Source organism: Falco punctatus (genome assembly GCF_963210335.1).
Source record: "Falco punctatus genome assembly, chromosome: 7".
NCBI lineage: Eukaryota > Metazoa > Chordata > Aves > Falconiformes > Falconidae > Falco > Falco punctatus.
The window spans coordinates 68,452,497-68,469,692 of NC_137587.1; the positions used below are offsets into that span (position 1 = coordinate 68,452,497).

Here is a 17,196-nt window from a genome sequence, read left to right on the forward strand (position 1 = left end):
CTTTTTTCTTCTTTTTCTTTTTAAAACAGAAACCAGCTGCTTCTGACGCTTTCATTTTTTAATTTGCTTTCCTGTAGAAACACATCTTATATACGGGGGGAGAGATGCCGAGGAGTTGGCAGTTCCCCCAAAGCCCTATTCTAGTTTTCCATGATATCGATTTTTATTTTCTGGAACACAAGGGATGCACATGCCATGCTCCACAGTCCATCAGAAGTTTTTCCGGCTTAGCTGGAGGGCTTTGTTCAAGCAGAGTGCGCGCTCGCTCACACCGTCTTTCTTATTCCCCAAAATAACCCAGCTTTTGCCGCGGAGCTGGGCAGGCTGCCTTTGCGGCTCTCCCCGAGGGGCACTCTCGATCCTCAGAGTTAGAGGGAACAAAGTTATGCTAAAGGACTTGGCTCGCATGGGTCCCTTCAGGGCTTTAACTGTCTAGGGATATGGTTAATAGTCAAGGTTAATAAAATATTTGACACAACTGTGCCAGCCTTGCTTAGAAACTGTTCAATGTAATAGATGTAGGGGGCTCAGAATAACGAACTCCAGTGGGAATGTGAAGGAAGAGATTTACATTTCTTTTCCCCAGTGGGAATGTTTAGAAATCCGCGGTGTTTGAAGTCTGCCTGTCCTTTCCTTACCCAACATGTGGTAGCTTGAAGCCAACCTCTGTGCATCACTAGGAGAACTTCCCAAAAGGAGATGTCGGCCGCTTCCCCCATCTCACAGATGCCAGAGCAGGGGGGAGGGCAGGCCCCCCAAAGCTCACCTTCTCCCTACCTTCCAGCTTTCTTGCTCCATTTTTCCTCTTTCTTGGAGCTTGTGCAGTGCTTTCTACCACACAGCCTCTGTTGCTGGAATATTGGGGTTTTTTCCTGAGGAGGTCTGAAGGTTGCTGCTTTCTTTCCTCCATCCTCCCTGAAGATTTCTTCCTCCTTTTGTGAAACCCTTAAAATATTTGTTGGGAGAGCTACTAGTGTAAGTTATTAAAACATTGTTTTAATTAAGCAACAATCTTTTAGCTTGGTCCCTGCACCAAGTACTGCTAATATGCATAAGGGATGCACCTGCATTTACTTCTTTCTACCGTACTGTTCATCACCTTTCTCCTCATCTAGCAGCGTTAAAGGCATTACTAAAGTGAGTGCAAGTTTTGTCTCTTATCTGCGTTGGTCATAGAAACAAAAAAATACTTCTGAACACAAGAAAGAACAGTTTGCTTCCATGGAGAATTTTCATTTTCTGGGCCAAATGAGTATGACTTAATTTCTAGTTTCCCATATATATCCTGAGACTTAAGATGCAATTTTCAGTCACTAGCCTTTACTGTTCACTTTGAAGATGTCACTGCAGATCGGTTAGAGACACCTACAACTTTTTGCACTGTCTGGTCTTTTTACAGATGCACATCACCTATTTGCAGTCAGACTTCGGTGAATTCGAAAAGAATTCATCGTCTTGTAGGATTGGTATCCCAAAATGGATTCCTGAGCTTTCCTTTTTTTTTTTTTTTTTCTCCCTTTAAAAAAAATACTTTGATCCTTATCCTCTGCCTAAAAAAATGCTGTGGATACCATAGGAAACAACTGTCTCTTTTTCAAGAAAATAAAATAGGTGCAGCTTATTGGACTTTTGGTTTCTTTATGTGCAGAAATTGGGCACCAAATGAATTGCCTGTTTGCTGTTGCGTTTATTTTTTTCTACTATTTTAATAAATACTGTGTCATTGTTAAAAATGTGTATTTTAAAAGTATTTTTAGTATTGGACAAATTTGTTGTTACGGTGATGATTAATCTCATGCCATTACCATCAGTTTGCACTTGAAAAAATAAGACATCAAGTTTACGGTAGATGCAGCTCTCCAACTACCCCGGGTGGGATGATCTGGATCAGGGCCTGCGTAAGAATATATTCTTTATTCGTCCCAACATCTGTTAGGAGCTTCCTTTCTAGAGAGTAAAAAGAGCACTCCGTGCTGTGGCATTTGTCTTACAAATTCCTAATGTAATGAAGAGAGAGACAGGGAAGGGGAAGCGCACCCAGCAACCTGCTTCCTGCAGTTGGCAAATTGCAACTAAATCTAAATAATAACTATTCTATTTTTTAATACTTGACACTGGCATCAAGTGTTCAAAGTTATTTTTCAGCTTCTGATTGCAGAAGTTGGCGTGCTCTGATGTAGTACTGTCTCTTCGATTTCTCCTTAATGATAAATGATTTATAGCCACCTGCTCTCAGTCATCTGTTACAGCTTTTGCAGTGGGTCAAAAGCAAACCAAAACCAAACCCCAACAAAAAAGGGTAGAGGAATGAGCTTGTTTTTCCAGAGCTTGGTTCTGCAGGGAATGAAATTTTGCAAAGGTCAAAACAGTGTTTTCCTTGAATATTTTGCATTTCAGTGCATTTAATTTCTGCTCTTTACATTTGTCTTTAAGTTGTTCAGTAGCTATTTAGCAACTGTTTTCACTCGTCTTTAACATCCACTTGTCTTTACTGTTAGGCACTGCTCAAATGCGTTCCTAGCAAGAGGAGTTGCTGTTGTAACTGTTTATTAGGCAGCATCATTTGCCTACCATCCTGGAAGATTTTTGAGCCTGTGTTCACTGAAATGTACAGCGTTGCTGGGGAACCTTTTGCATTTTGCTACTTGGCTTCGTCTAGTGATCTGGTTCTACAGTGATGAGTTTGTTTATTTGCTTTCGGCGGTGACAGTGAAATCTGTGAGAGTTTACTCTTTTGAGATGAGGCCTTCATATTACTTACAGAGTATGAATATTAGTTTAATCTCCTCGTAGACATCTGTAGACTTACTGACAGGTGCAGTATGCACAAAAAGTATGTTTTTCTCCACGCTGTGCAAATTATTCTGTGGGGTATTTTTTTTAGCGCATCCTTCTGAAGCTACATAAAGGTACTAAATCTTCGGGCTTTAGCTGTGCTGACTGTAACCAAAATGATCAATTCCAACTTACAGTTCTACATAATATCTAACAAAAACGTTTTCCCTACACGCTCATTGGAACGGGTAATTACTGTAGCAACTACAGACTAATTTGAAGTGTTAGCTGTTAATTAAAACACTACAGAGGTGTACGGTTGTCTTTTGGTGTAACCAAAGCTCCTATTCAAACTTCATTAATCACTTTACAGTTATTGTGTTGAGGAAGGTCAGGACAATCGAGATGCCGGATCAGTCTGGAGTAAACAAATTCCTTTCCTCCCAGGTAGCATGCCATTTGCAAAGCCACTGGACACGCTGTACCCATGGGCATGGTATCTCCTTTGTGATCCAATTCTCAGCAATAATTAAATGTTAAATTGGTACTGTCAGTGCTCTGTAAACCAAACCAGGTATCTGCCCTCTGCTGGAAATTTAACCCAAACTTCCACGGATGAATTGGCGTGCATCATAATTAAATAATCAAGTCTTCCCTTTTAATTCACTTGGAAACAGGAGATCTCTCTTATGGAAAAAAGATCAGCTTTCTTGACAAGCTAATTAAGTTGCCAAACTGTCCGGCACAGTACATATTAAGCTAACAGACGTTAAGCATGCTATCTCAACCTGTTCATTTTCTTATCATTTCTGCTGATCTTAAATCCATAATGTTTTGCTACTGTTGATTCATCCATAGTTACAGCAGAGTTCATTTACTCCGTTGGATTCATTGCTTATGCATACAGCTACCAGCCTGTTCAAGCTTCGTCTGATGAATTCGCTTTTTGCGCATTGTACTGATATTAAATAACACTGATTTTTGGTATGCCTTTTTAAGCTGTGTTTGTTCCTGAAAGTTAATGCCACTTAGTTACTTAAATGTTTATCCATGAGTTATTAAATTAAGGTGAAGTTTTTAGAAACTTCCGAGCTATTAACAGAAATTATACAAGCGTTTAGGGTTATAAATAAGATTAAACAACACTCTCACCCTGTACTATGTATGATTTTGCATGCAAAAAACCCTATTACAGCTTTTTTCTTCTTCAGTAATAATTGTTAGAGGTATATAGTGGTAAAATGCTATTAATTCTTTAAAGTTAGTGCAACATACATGACATTACTGTGCATAGTGTCATAAATCAGTATGAGACAATAAAACTAGTGAAGAGGAAAACCTATAATGGTTTTGGGTTTATGCAAAATTACATTGGATTTTTAGTCGACAGTTTTTTCACCTACCTTTTTATTTTCATACGCGTTCTTGGTTAGGAATACACAAGTCATTGTTAAATAGCCAATTATAAATGTTTGTCTTCAGAAATTAAGACAAACTGCTCTTGAAGTACTGTGGAAAATTATTTTGGGTACATGTGAGCATTAACAATACTGCTTTCTAATCTTATGTGCGTGTATACATGCTAATCTTAAATACAAATGCAGAACATTCATTCCTCTGGTACTTTCTGTGCGTCCTTAGGTTGTGAAAAAGAATCATTACCTGTTTTACTTCACTTTAATTGATACAGCTGTGTATCCCACTGTCTTGCCACTGAAAATACCTGTAGGACTGGCAAACTGTGTGATAAACCTTGTTTACCATGAAGATTCTTGAATAATGGATATATCCTAATTTTTTTTCATGAAAGAAAATGTGAAAGTGAATAAATTCATATTTACAAGATTTCTATTATGCTGCACGAAAGTCTTCCATGTGTAGATTTTATGTAAAACATGCAGGCATAAAACCCTGCTAAATGGTTTCATTGTAAGTATATTCTTTTGATCAATTGTTTTCATCAGTCTTTCTTTAGAAATTATGTATAAAATTGGTTTAATGTAAAACGTATTAGCTGCAAGTCATTTTTCTGTGAAATTAGTGTGTACATGTTGCACATATGTATAGAGGTAATTTTATGTGATCTCAAGTTATTTAATTTTTTCCCTCATGCAGGGCATACCATGTCCCTAGTGGAAAAATACTAGCAGTAAAGGTAAGATATTACAGTAATTTTCTTTCTCTCTTTCTTTCTCTCCATTCTTTCTTGACCTTGGTTTCCTTCCCCTCCCTCTGATTGTTAGATCTCAATTTGTTTTATTGCATTGAAGTCCGCATTGTTTATGCAGGAAGACTCCAGCCCATAAATTTAGTAATTCCAAATGAGCACAGAGTTCCAAGAATCCAGGTTTTGTCCGCTGGGAATGGCTTGGCACCGCGTGTAGGTACCGCTGTGTCTTCCCATGGGGTTGTGTGGCTATGTCCAAGTGCAGCTGTGGTTTGTGCCTCTTCAGCGACTGGCATAGATGCTGCTTCGCTGTCCTGAACCCCGGCGCTGCAGGAGCGGGGATGGAAAGGTCACGGGATGTCAGCCAGTGCCTTTCTCTGCTAATGCCAAACCATCCCCGAGGGCATATTCTTCAGAGGTCTCTGCAACCTCATTTTTAAATAAAGAGAATTTGCCTGTTTTCTTTGGGATAATATTCTGTTTTCCTAGGAGATTTTGTGGTTTAACAGATTCATTTATTTTAGTGTGTCATCCCCCCGCCCCGATTTTCCTGTTAGCATTCTTTGCAGTGAAGCTGTAGTATTATGTGGACAGATAAAATACCAGTCTGCTCTGAAGTTCAGTTAAAACAGTGGTAAACAGTGCAACTGACAACGATATTCCAGCTCTGGTGTGTAATTTGTTAAATGAAATTACATTTGTAAATTAAATTATTAATCTGCAGTTAATATCAACACAAAAATACTGAGATATGTACTTTTTTCATGTATGAACAATTTTTTTTAATTTGGTGATTTTGTTAAACAATCAGTAGAGACTGTCAGAAAACAAATGAATTGTTGTGTTTGTACAATTCCAGTTAATAGCTTGGGATCTAAAAAAAGGGGGTATATTTTAAAGATATAATTTATGGAATAGTTACTTGTAAATCTGTAAAATGGGCTTTTTGTCTCCTTTCTCTTTTTTCCTGTCTTTAATCATTAAATTCTGGCATAATTGAGTTAAACTGGAAGAATGTGGGGGTGGAATAAGAGGGCAAGAGAAGGAGTGATGGGACCTGGTTGCTGCAAGTAGAATTGGTGTTAAATGAAATCTAAAGACATAAGTTTATGCTAAGGCATCAAATGAAGCATTTGTGTTTACTGGGCACTACTTACATGTATGGTTAACTTTCAGATTTGGGCTCAGGTTGTTCTGTGGTTCCAGCCATGTATAATTTACTAAAATGAGGTTCTGCTCATGGTTCGGCTTTTCCTGAGGGTCACATAAATCCCTTCCCACCACTAGAAGAAATGCTTTTGGTTTTCCTATGAATTGAAGAAAAGCAGATGCTTACTACTGGATTTGAAAGTATTCTCTACATGTGGAAAATATGGAAATTGAAATAATATCCAAATAACTTCTAATTATATGGACTACAAATATCACTTGAGAAAGTTTTTGAAAGTGTCATTTGAAAAAGTCCTTTCAAGTGGTAACAGTCATTCCTAAAACTGTCATGAGCAGTTAGAGTAAGACAGAGTTCTCTAATAGGCACAAGAGTACAGAAGATACAATTATCAAAAATAATGTTTAATACGACTTTCAGTATGGAACTAAAAAAGCTTTTCCCCTGAACGCTGGGGTTGTGGAAGGATGCTGCTTTTCCCTGGTACCAACTACATTGCTTCCTCACGTAATCTTTTTCAAGCTCTACAGAGAGCATCCTCTGTGGCAGCTCTGCTCGGCGCTGGCGTTGCTGCCCTCCGGCCTGCCCTGTGCTGCTGCGGGGCTGCGGGTACCCTCAGAAGCTGCCTAGAGAGGAGGTGGAGCACGAGAAAATTCGCACAGGCAGGAGGGGAAATGAGTTCACCCTTTGCAAGGTTAATTGAAATCACCTCCCTGTGGCAAAAAGCCTTTTCCCCCAGCAATTTCACCTCCTTGTTTCCCTTGGAGTCCACGGGTTTGGTTAGTCCTGGTGGATAATTAGCATCCTGAAGATTTGGGAAACTGGGTTCTCTTGTAGATACTGCTCATGGTGGTCCTGTCACTCTCAATTATGTTTTTTATAGTGTGATTTCAGAAGAGATACTACATCCACATGTGTGTGTTGTTATAGTTTAAAATAACATGCTCACAAACTGGAGGTCAGGGGACCTGCTATGATAGTGATCGTGCCGGCTTGCTCTATTAAGAAAATTACTTAACACATCCATGGCTCAGCATACCCAGCAATAAAGAGGGGACGGTAACACCAGCGTCTTGACACGATCATCACATGGATCAAGTGTTTTGACAGACGATTACCACGCTAATAGGAACATCACTGGATAGATCTGTGAAAGTGGAGTTCTGCATTTTTGGGGCTTTTTCTGATGGTAATATACAGGTTTGATAGGACAAGATAACTGAAAACCTGTTGATTAAAATGCGTCCAGCTGATAGATAATCTTGCAAATATATTGAACAGGAAAAGAAACCAATGCTAATACCTGTTATAGACCAAAGCTATGTCATTACTTATATATTGTGACTTTTACAGCTAGATAACGTGCAGTTAATTTAATAGATTTTTCAAAGATTACTTTTTTTCTAATTAGAGGGGAAAATCTGAATGAGAAATTTGAGCATACACTAGCTGATTGCCATTCTTCAGCTGCTTTTAGTTTCTTCTGCTCTTAAGCTAGCATTTAAATGGACCATTTGATTAATCATTTGTATACTGACTATAATACTCCCAAATTTCCTTTGAGTTGTACATACTGTAAAAGACAATTATGTCGCCACAGATTAAATAAGTGAATTAAAACAGAATAGCAGCTTAATTTGACCTGTGATTTTGCTCTCGTTCCCTTTAGTGGAACGTATGCCACTCCAGCAAATAGATGAAGTCATCCATGACAGCTTGTGATGAATTGCCGTATTTATACTGTATATTTTAATAGCCTCACACTAATTTAAATTGAGCACAGAGTAAATTATAATTCAGTCACTTGACTGCTTGTATTTAACTTGACAACTCATCCTTATTTGTCCTGAAGGTGTAGTGGAGAGCAGAGGAAATATGCTCAGGTATTCCTCTTTTAAAAATTAACCCTTTTCACTTGAAATATTAGGTATGTGGAGTTCATGTACCTTATAAGTATGCTAAGCAATTTCAAGATTGCTATGTTTTTGGCAGTAACTTGATAAGGAAGGTGTGCAGGAGTACTTGGACCCCCTTGCTGAATCCCAGAGGACTGCCATGTCATTTAAAATTAGGAAAAAAAGCTCCCATTGTCTAGCATCCTTTTCCAGCTCTACCTGTGAGGCACCATTTCACCTAGGTTTGAAGTCAAGGCAGACACTGGAGCTCAGAGCTTGGCTGCCCGACACCTTCCCCAACCAGCCCAGCTTACCCGCGGCCCCATCCCTAGACTGGTCCTGCTCATCCGCATCCCTGAGGCTCGGTTCCCCCCTGACAGGCACGGGTGGCCAAGGACCGCTGGTCAGTGGCAACCTGCTGAGCTCCAGTGATCTTCAGGCTTTTGTTGTAGCTTCTGATGCTAACTTGTTAAGAAACTCAGCTCCTGCACGTGTTGAAAGGTGTGTGGTATTTTATGCTGGATGAATTGGGTTTCACTTTTCTGCTCTCAATAAGCCTGGCTAAAAAACAGTGACTTTTTTGCTGCAGAGTCCTTCCCAAAGGTGCTGTTTTGGAAAAGTTTGTTGTCTGATGTTGCATTGCATTTGGTTACCCCTGTTACAGTTATGAAAGTTGCAGCCAAATCCTTACTCACAGCTTCTTCGTTGGTAGCAATGGGCTCGAGGAAGTTTGTTGGTTGGGTGGTTTTTGGGTTTTTTTGCTTTAATAGTGTTCCAACCCATGCTTAACACTGTGAGCTCACATATTCTTTAAAAGTTGTTTCACCTGTAAAAATTCTATTTTCTAAATAGGCTTGGAAATTTTATACAAAAGGGAGTATGACCGTGGAGATTGCAAATGTAGAATAAGGCAGCACTACGGAGACACTGTGTTCCTCTCTCTGTCCCACATCCCAGTGCTGTAAATAACGGAAGGTTCCTCCAACCTTGACATCAGATGGATGTCTCTCCTGTGTTGTAAGCCACACAAGCCACGCATGTTTAGGTGGAAGAAAATACTTCCGTACAACAGTTACGCAGAGGAAGCGAGGCATTGATCTCCTGATTTATTCCATGGTGACATATGCTTGCCATACTGTTGCAGTACATTTCTGTACGTGCCCTACCCTATAGTATCCTTAACACTTGTAAATAGGGTAGCTCTGCTTTTGCAGGTTATCCTCAGTATTAGAATGCAGGGTCTGTATGTAATTATAGTTAATGCAAATCAGCCAGAGACCTTTCTTCTTGCCAGGTCCTGGTTGATTGGATGTCAGTGATGTATTTGACGCTGATCATGCTAACTAGTCATTGTTCAGGTCGGTGGAAGCCTTCAGAGTGAACGAGGCAGGGAAATTTCTCACTGTGAGTAGAATTTAGTGAGATAAAATTCTAATTTTGTACTGTTGACAAGATTAAATTCTGTTAATATTCAGCAGGTAAAACTGGTGGTATTCCAGCAAATTATTTTAAGTTTTTCATGCTGGAAAAATGTAAGTGAATATTGTTGGCAAATGATTATTGATCTAGACAAGTGTGTTAAACGTTTCTTGGCAGCCCTGTATTACACTTACAATTTTGTTTAGTGACAGCTTTTATAAATAACCCTAAAGCAAATTCTTGATAGAAACAGGTTATCGTTTTTTGTTTTAGACAGATTTTAATACTGTAAAACGCGTGTGTTTGGAAATGGTCTCTCTGTATTCTGTTTTGTCAGCAGTGTATGCAGCCTATAATATCTATTCTGCTAATTCTGCAAATTTCCTAGATTTGGTTTCCCTTTAGCTTAAAGTATTAAGCTGTGAAATATTGTGTGGCAGTAGACTGAACCTGGCTAAATGCATATGGAGTCCATTTTGATTTATATAGTAGTACTTAATAATTGAGTGTGCAAATCTTCAAATAATCATGGCATAGAATTGTTTGTTAAAGTTGACTTTCAGTGCTGGTTCTGTCAGAACCAGCATCCTTATTAAGAGGCTCTGTCTTGAAAATCTTGAAAATGTATAACTCTAGACAGCCTCGCCTTTGCTGCACCACTTGGTACTGTAGTTCTGGTTAGCAGCCTGGCTCAAAATGATGAAAAATGAGGGCAGGGATGAAGGAAGCAGCGGACAAGCATGTAAGCATGGCAGGGAGCGGCTGGTTTGAGCTATTGAACGCTCAAAGTCAGGTTGTTTGTGGTTGTTTTGAGGAATGCTTTGGTGATGCTTACCTAAGCATCCGTACCATCTGCTGTCATCTGCATTTTTTTCTGCATATTTAAGTGTTCTGTGTCATACAATGTTAGGAATTTATATTTGAAAAAAGGAGGTAAATATTAATGAAACTGAAATTATAGGAGTGGGTGGTAAGAGACACTTCTTTAGGACACCAGTGAGACATTTGGAGAGACTTTCAGTTCTGCAGTACTTACTTAGTCCTCATAGTTAACATTGGCACGTTCAGCAAGACGTGGTGGGGTCACAGCCTTCCAGGCTTTTTCACAAGACATCTTTGCAGCAAGAAGAGTCGGTGCTGGGCAGGCAAGGAGGTGGCTGTGCCGAGCAGGAGCTGCGAGGCGGTTGCACTTTGGGTGAATAAGCAGCAGCTCTTAACTCCACCAGCCTGCAGATCTACCACACCGGCTCTTTACATTACGTGTGGGGCTGGTGTTCAAGTTGTAACTCATCTCTTGGTGAAATGGTTAAAACACAAACCTTGTGGTTTTCTTAGATAAAACTGGCTATAGTAACTTGGTTTACTTGTAACTTACAGTTTTAAAAGTAACTAAGTCTGTCCTTTCATTTCCATTTCCTTCCGTTGCTCATGGCTGCATTCAACCCCCTATTCCTCTCTTGCCTTTTCTCACATAAGGATAACTAATACACGGATCTTTGGGGGTTTTATTTTGAATCGTTCACTTTTTATGTCAACTCTGATCATATCTCCGATTTTTGTATTTTAGGTCATACCATTAGATATAACGCTGGAACTCCAGAAGCAGATAATGTCAGAATTAGAAATTCTTTATAAGGTATATAGATTTTCTCATTTTGGTTATTCTTGCTTATAATCTTCTTACAGCAAATTTTAAAACAGGCTTCTCTCTCTTCTTTCTTTTTTCCAGTGTGACTCATCATATATCATAGGATTTTATGGTGCTTTTTTTGTAGAAAACAGAATTTCATTGTGTACAGAGTTCATGGATGGTGAGTTGTGTATCTAGTGTGCTTTCGATTGCTAAGTATGTAAATAGGAAAATCATATAAAGATGGGCTTTTGAAGAATGGAGCAAAATGCAGCAACACAACTTGAAAATGTGAAGTATTAATAACTTTGCATGTAGTTGAAAAAAAAACAACAAACCAACAGGTTAGTATTGGGATTGTGTTATATTCTCCATGGTATGTGGTATTTTCCTCAAGTGTAGCTTTGCTTGCTTTTATTGAAAATGTAAATAGAACAGAAATAAATGCTAGCTTAATTTGTGGTTTGATATTTGAGTCTTCCATACAATCTGTCCTCGCTGACAAAACAGCTGTTCCTCACTTTTACTGTTTTGATAGCCAAAACAGATTTTCTTTTAAAGAAATCTATTAACCCAATGTCCTATGTGTTTTCAGTGGAAATCGTCTCTTAATTGCAAGACAAGGAATTATTTTCTAACACAGCTGTTTAGCAGTGCTGCGCTGAGTTTCTTTTTGAGTGTACTCTTGTTTCTCTCCATGTGAATCTTCAGACCAACAGTACCCCTTTCCCCACAATCTGATGCTACTGTCGTTATGGAGATGTATTAGCACTTTGCTTTGAAGTCTGGTGCTGTGTAGCATTCTTGGAGAAAAGGCACAAAAAATATGCTGATTACAGCAATTTATAATCATTGCTGCCCTCTGCGTATCAGTTCTGAGAGTGTGTCTCATGACAGATGCAGTCCCCTTGTGTCTTGTGCGCAAGAAGCCTCTTCACAGCGTTCGACTTTAAACATCACATTGCTGTTACAACCAGTAGTCTATTACTCTCTCAAGGATTTCCTTATGAGCCAGCATTTTATGCCCTATCCAGGTTTTTCACGAAGGTTCAGTTAAGCTGGATATAAAAAGTAAGGATCTCGCAAATAATTTACTGTAGAGGGGAGGCTTTCTGGCAGGAAAAATTTCCAAAGCCAAATGTGTACCATTAAGCATCGTTGAGTGGCTTCTTTCTTTCTGATAGGGACCACGGATAAAGCCCTGTAGGGTTTTGCGGTGCATTTTGTTTTCTCCCTGTTAAAACGGTCTGTTATTACTGTTAGGTCTCTCTTTTTACACATACTACCTCTGTCCCACTGATCACTTTGCCTGATTTCCAAGTATGAGTAGTCTCTCAGATTTTCCATATTTGACAAAAACGTATTTCATTTATTCGACAAAGCTCACAAGTTAAATTCTTGGCTGCTGTCATGCTGTGTAACTATTAGCCGTTTCTCTGTTCTGTCCTTGCAGTTGCGCTCAGACTTGCAAGCCTGTGTTAAGCAGTAGTCACATGCAGTAAGGAATCATCTGCTCATGCCAAAACATGCAGCTGCCTAGAGTATGTATGCTGCTATTAATTCAGAGATTTTTAAAAACAGTGGACATAAGTGCTCGCAGCTCTGAATTCTTGTTTGAAAATATTTGAGCCTTTAGGGTATTCATTCCTCATCATGTTGCACAACGATGGTGTTTACTGACCATGCACAAATTACTTGGAATTATACTGGAGATGACCTCTGGTCTGCCTCATGTTGTGCACTCCTTCTGGCAGAAAGCAACAGCAATCATTTAAAGGAAGAACAAAATGCAAATAAAGGGACCTTGCCATTGTTCTCCAAGCCCTTTAATTTTGATGCGTAAGGATGCAGATAAAGATAAAAGAAAAAACCCCACTTTCTAATCCTGTAGATGAACAGCTCTAACCTCGACAAATCTTTAGCCCTTTTGGCTGTCTTAGGCCAGTTTGTAATATTTCCTGAGTCCATTTCCCATGACTCTGTTTTCCTAGTTGTATCCTGTACCCTGTTACAAAACACAGGTATTTTCTTTATGAATTACCTAGCTACAGGTGGATCTGAGTCTTTGGGGATACTCATGACGTAGGGACACAAGTAGGGAGAAGGTGCACGTGTAGTACCATATTCTTTCTTGGCACCTGCAAGCAGGAAAAAGCCAAGTTGGCAAAGATCAAAACCCTGAGGTTAAACTGACCTGGATCACCCTCCCACCTACTGATTGATCTTAAGGAGCAACAGAGATGTGAAATGAGGCTTTCTAATCTTTGTTCTTTCATATTTAGAATAAAAATGATGTTCTAAATAAAGGTGGTGAGATGCAGTATTGGCTTTTACTTATGTTGTTGCCTCTTTTCCTTGAAACTGCTGAACACCTGCTAAACTCCCCTTAAAAGCAGAGAGAGGTGCAGGTTATCAGACTCTGCCTAGGTGTCTCCACGTAGATACGGGAGCTGGTGGTGTTTGGGCTTGGAAATGATGCCCACTACAGAATTTTTTCTCCATAGAAGAATGGCAGATTTCCCCTCTTGTTTGCAAAAAGATACTTTCCTTCGTTTTTCAAACAGCACTACCTTTAATGACATCTGTAGTAGTGAGATTTAGCAATTTGGTGCATGAAGATAGGTGTTTTGTCCAAAACTGAAGGATATGTTACAAGCATTGACAGGAACTACCTACCACATGATTGCCTTCTGTTTTGCCTTTGTAATGAGCTGTAGGTATCCATGGATCTACATCCTCTTATTTCCATTACATGGTACTTACATTTACTTTTAAACTGAGAGACATTATAATCCACAGGCTAAGCTGAAAAATTAACCTTAATGAACGAATAGTAGTTTCAGTGACCTGGAATCAGAGCAACATTAGTGAAGACAAACTTATACTGTATTTCTGACAGTAGAGGTGACGTGGAGGGAAAACCCAACAACTACCACTACAAACCCCAATCATGAGAATAAGAAGTTAAATGCAAGTAAGAACCACTGTATAATTAAGGCTGAAGACTAGAATAAGGACCTTGTGACTTCTTTGGATTGCAGCATTGCAGAATGAATGGGGTTTGTTTTTAAAAACTGAACCATAAGCAAAGTACAAAGTGTAGGTTTCTTTATTGCTTGGTATTGGCCTAACTCTTTTCCCAGTGGTGTCATCAGTAAAATCGATACGCTACACTGACAGCACAGTTAGATCAGTGTTGAGCGCTTCCGAGAACCTCGAGCTTTGAATAAGACAACACGCTCTTGCAAGCTAGCGGTAATATGTTCTGCCTGTAATTTGCTTGTCCGTTTTATTTTTTTTTACTGTTCTACTTGGATATTTTCAATTCTCAATTTTAAATTTACTTTCTTACCCTAGGAACATTTTGAACGCTGGTTTGGTCACGAATCTGCTTTGCAGAAGATAAGGGAAACAGTCCTTCCCTGTCCCTTGGGAATGTCCATAGGGCTGTTAGAGGGACTTCTTTCTTTTCTCCTTTCTCCATGAATGTATGATGCTGGCTGGACAGGGTTATGCTAGGTAGCAAGTTGTGTGCCATACTGGAGATTACTGGCAAAACTCATCTGCTTGCCTAGGAGCTTCTGGTCTTTCATTTACAGATATCAGCGTGGACACAGACTGCAATGCTCAGCCCAGCTTTCACTGGTTTGGTCATCAGGAGGAAGCAGCTTCAAACATGTGTATAAGCATTGTGTCAGATACCACGTTAGCACCAGGTTTTGGGACAAGAGTTAGGATACTTCAGACTTTCAAGCCCACTGTTCCTTTTTGGGGTGATTTCATTATTCCCAAGAAGTTACTCGAAGCCTGGTGGTTGTGAGTTCTCCAATTTTGGTATTTTGCCCTGTGATGGGGAGGTCTTGTCACAGGAATTTAAGTATTAATGCTGCAAGCAAAAATAAGTAGTGTGGGTGAAAGGAGACCTGATTCATATGTTTATTCAGAGTTTGGTAGATTTTTAAGGTCAGTTATTTCTGACACAGTTATTGTTACATCGTCGATGCTTTTTTTTATTAATAAGCAAGGACTAGAAAACCCTTGGGACTTCAAATCTAGGGCAGTATTTCATTTTGTATTACCTAAGCACGTTTTGTTTATCCCTGCAGGGGGTTCTTTGGATGTTTATAGAAAAATTCCAGAACACGTACTCGGAAGAATAGCAGTAGCTGTAAGTACTTTTTTCTTTTTGTCTTGCAGTTTTTGATTGTGTACGTAACACATTTGAGATTTGAGTGCTCATGTGCCCCCTTGGGACACCGAGTTATCCCCAGAGTCTGTCTCTTCATTGTGGCTTTGTGAAAGGGAGGGTCCTTCTTATCTCCTGTTCTTCCTAACCATTCTGTGTGCTCAAAGACACCGGGGTTAAGGAAGCTTTCCTTTTGAATAGCCAACACATGCGTTGCCGGAGGCTCAAGAAATTTAAAAGGATGTGATAAATTGAATGGGATAAGAAAAAAAACCCCAGAAATCGAGAATTTGCTGGAGAACTGTGTGGTCTTGTTTCTTTGTATTGACTCTTACAGAATGGAGCAGTCTGCTTAATCACCTTTATTTAGCCTTTAAGTCTTTCTGTGCTACATGGTTCCTTCAAAAACTGATTCAGAAGCCCCGTACTAGCCCTTACGGTGATCCCTCGTCTGCTGCTTCTGCTGATTTTTGTGTATTATTTCCATACTAACTGTCCTTATTCTGTACAAAGTAACTCCATTAGGTTTGCTTCACAGGTTGAAAAACATAAGTCCATTCCTGTGACCAAAACGCAATGGCAGAACACATTTTCTGTCTTTCCCTTCTTAAGGCAGATGAGGAGGCTGAAGTTTGTATTTGGCACAAGCCAGGCTTGAGAGAGGCTGCTGGGGGCCAGGCTGCCATCTCCCCCCTGTGCTGGCACCCTTCCCACGTGAGCAGTCATAGTCGAAGAGCCAATAGTCATTTTAGGGGTGATGAGCAGGGACGTGGTCTGTGATCTGGGAAGAACTATCAGTCCCCAATTTCTACTCGCTTTGTTGTAGCAGGAGTTGACAGTGGGATCCTTAGAACACCTGGTAGCCCATCATTGTCTCTCAGCAGCATTCAGTGGCTGCATTGCTAGAAATTCACTAGCCATGACTGAAAACTCAAATTAAAGAACAACAACAAAAAGTGGGGAATGGGGGGTTTGTGAAAACCCATGTTTTGGCGCAGCTGAATGCAGGGTAAATGACCAGTGTCTTAGTGGATCTCACAGGGGAGAGAGATACTGCTAAACAATTGCTAAATATAAGGAATACTTTGATAACTTAAGCACTTTAAAGCATAACAAAGTTATTCTATCATGTGCCATTTAATTAAGTGCTGGGTTTTCACATTCATTATACATCAAGCTGACAATTTAAATCCTTTAATCCAACACAGGCAGCTATTTAGTCTCTGTTCATTGTAATTCACAGCTCTACTTTCCTCTTAATTTGTGTGGCCTGCCCAGGGTGATGAACATCCTTCTCTGATGCTGTTTCCTCTAAGTAGCTTCAAATCTGCTCATTATATAGCCTAGCAGTTTCTCGTGGAATCTGAATGCTTTTCACCTTTAGTTCAGAGTAAAAACGTTTCATCTCTTCTTCCCTATGGAGCAATGCAAGTTGCTGATGGTGTCCTCATATTCCTGATGCGAAGTAGCATGCGTATAGTGTAACAATACCGGGATGGGCCTTCAAGCATTTTTTCAGCTGCTTATCCCTTCTCCTTTTCCTTATCTCACTTCATGTTTGTGTACTTAATACAGCCACGCTAACTTTCCTTATCATTTCCTTACCTGCTTTTGTCTCTTCTCTTCACCATCCTCCCTGGCCCACCTGGCTTGGTATTCTGCAGAGGTTCTCTTCCAGTTTTTCACTTATCCATAATGGTGGTGCTTCAGCCCCATCTTTTATGTCTTGACTTTTTTTTTTTTTTTTTTTTTTGTTCACCTGCAGGGTCACCTCTTTACAAATCTGTTAGTTAGTGAGCATGACTCCCTGACATGGACGGTGAGCTGTTTCTAGTTATTTTATTTGCTGCTTTAGCAACCTGTGCTGTGCCCACTGCAGTGCAGGGGGTCACTGAGGAGGTGAACAAAGAAGTGGGTACCTTCTTAGAAGGAGCTCACCCCTTTCTCCTGCTTCTC

General features: G+C 39.8%; 1 protein-coding gene across 4 annotated transcripts in view; it reads left to right on the top strand.

Moving 5' to 3' along the window:
* MAP2K5 (mitogen-activated protein kinase kinase 5) overlaps positions 1-17,196 on the top strand; it is a 140,109-nt gene that overhangs the window by 41,409 nt on the left and 81,504 nt on the right. For all 4 annotated transcript variants that reach the window (XM_080396972.1, XM_080396973.1, XM_080396970.1 and 1 more), the window contains exons 9-12: positions 4,891-4,930; positions 10,992-11,060; positions 11,154-11,235; positions 15,161-15,222. In XM_080396972.1, the coding sequence (XP_080253098.1) occupies positions 4,891-4,930; positions 10,992-11,060; positions 11,154-11,235; positions 15,161-15,222 (253 nt within the window). The remainder of the gene's footprint in view (positions 1-4,890; positions 4,931-10,991; positions 11,061-11,153; positions 11,236-15,160; positions 15,223-17,196) is intronic.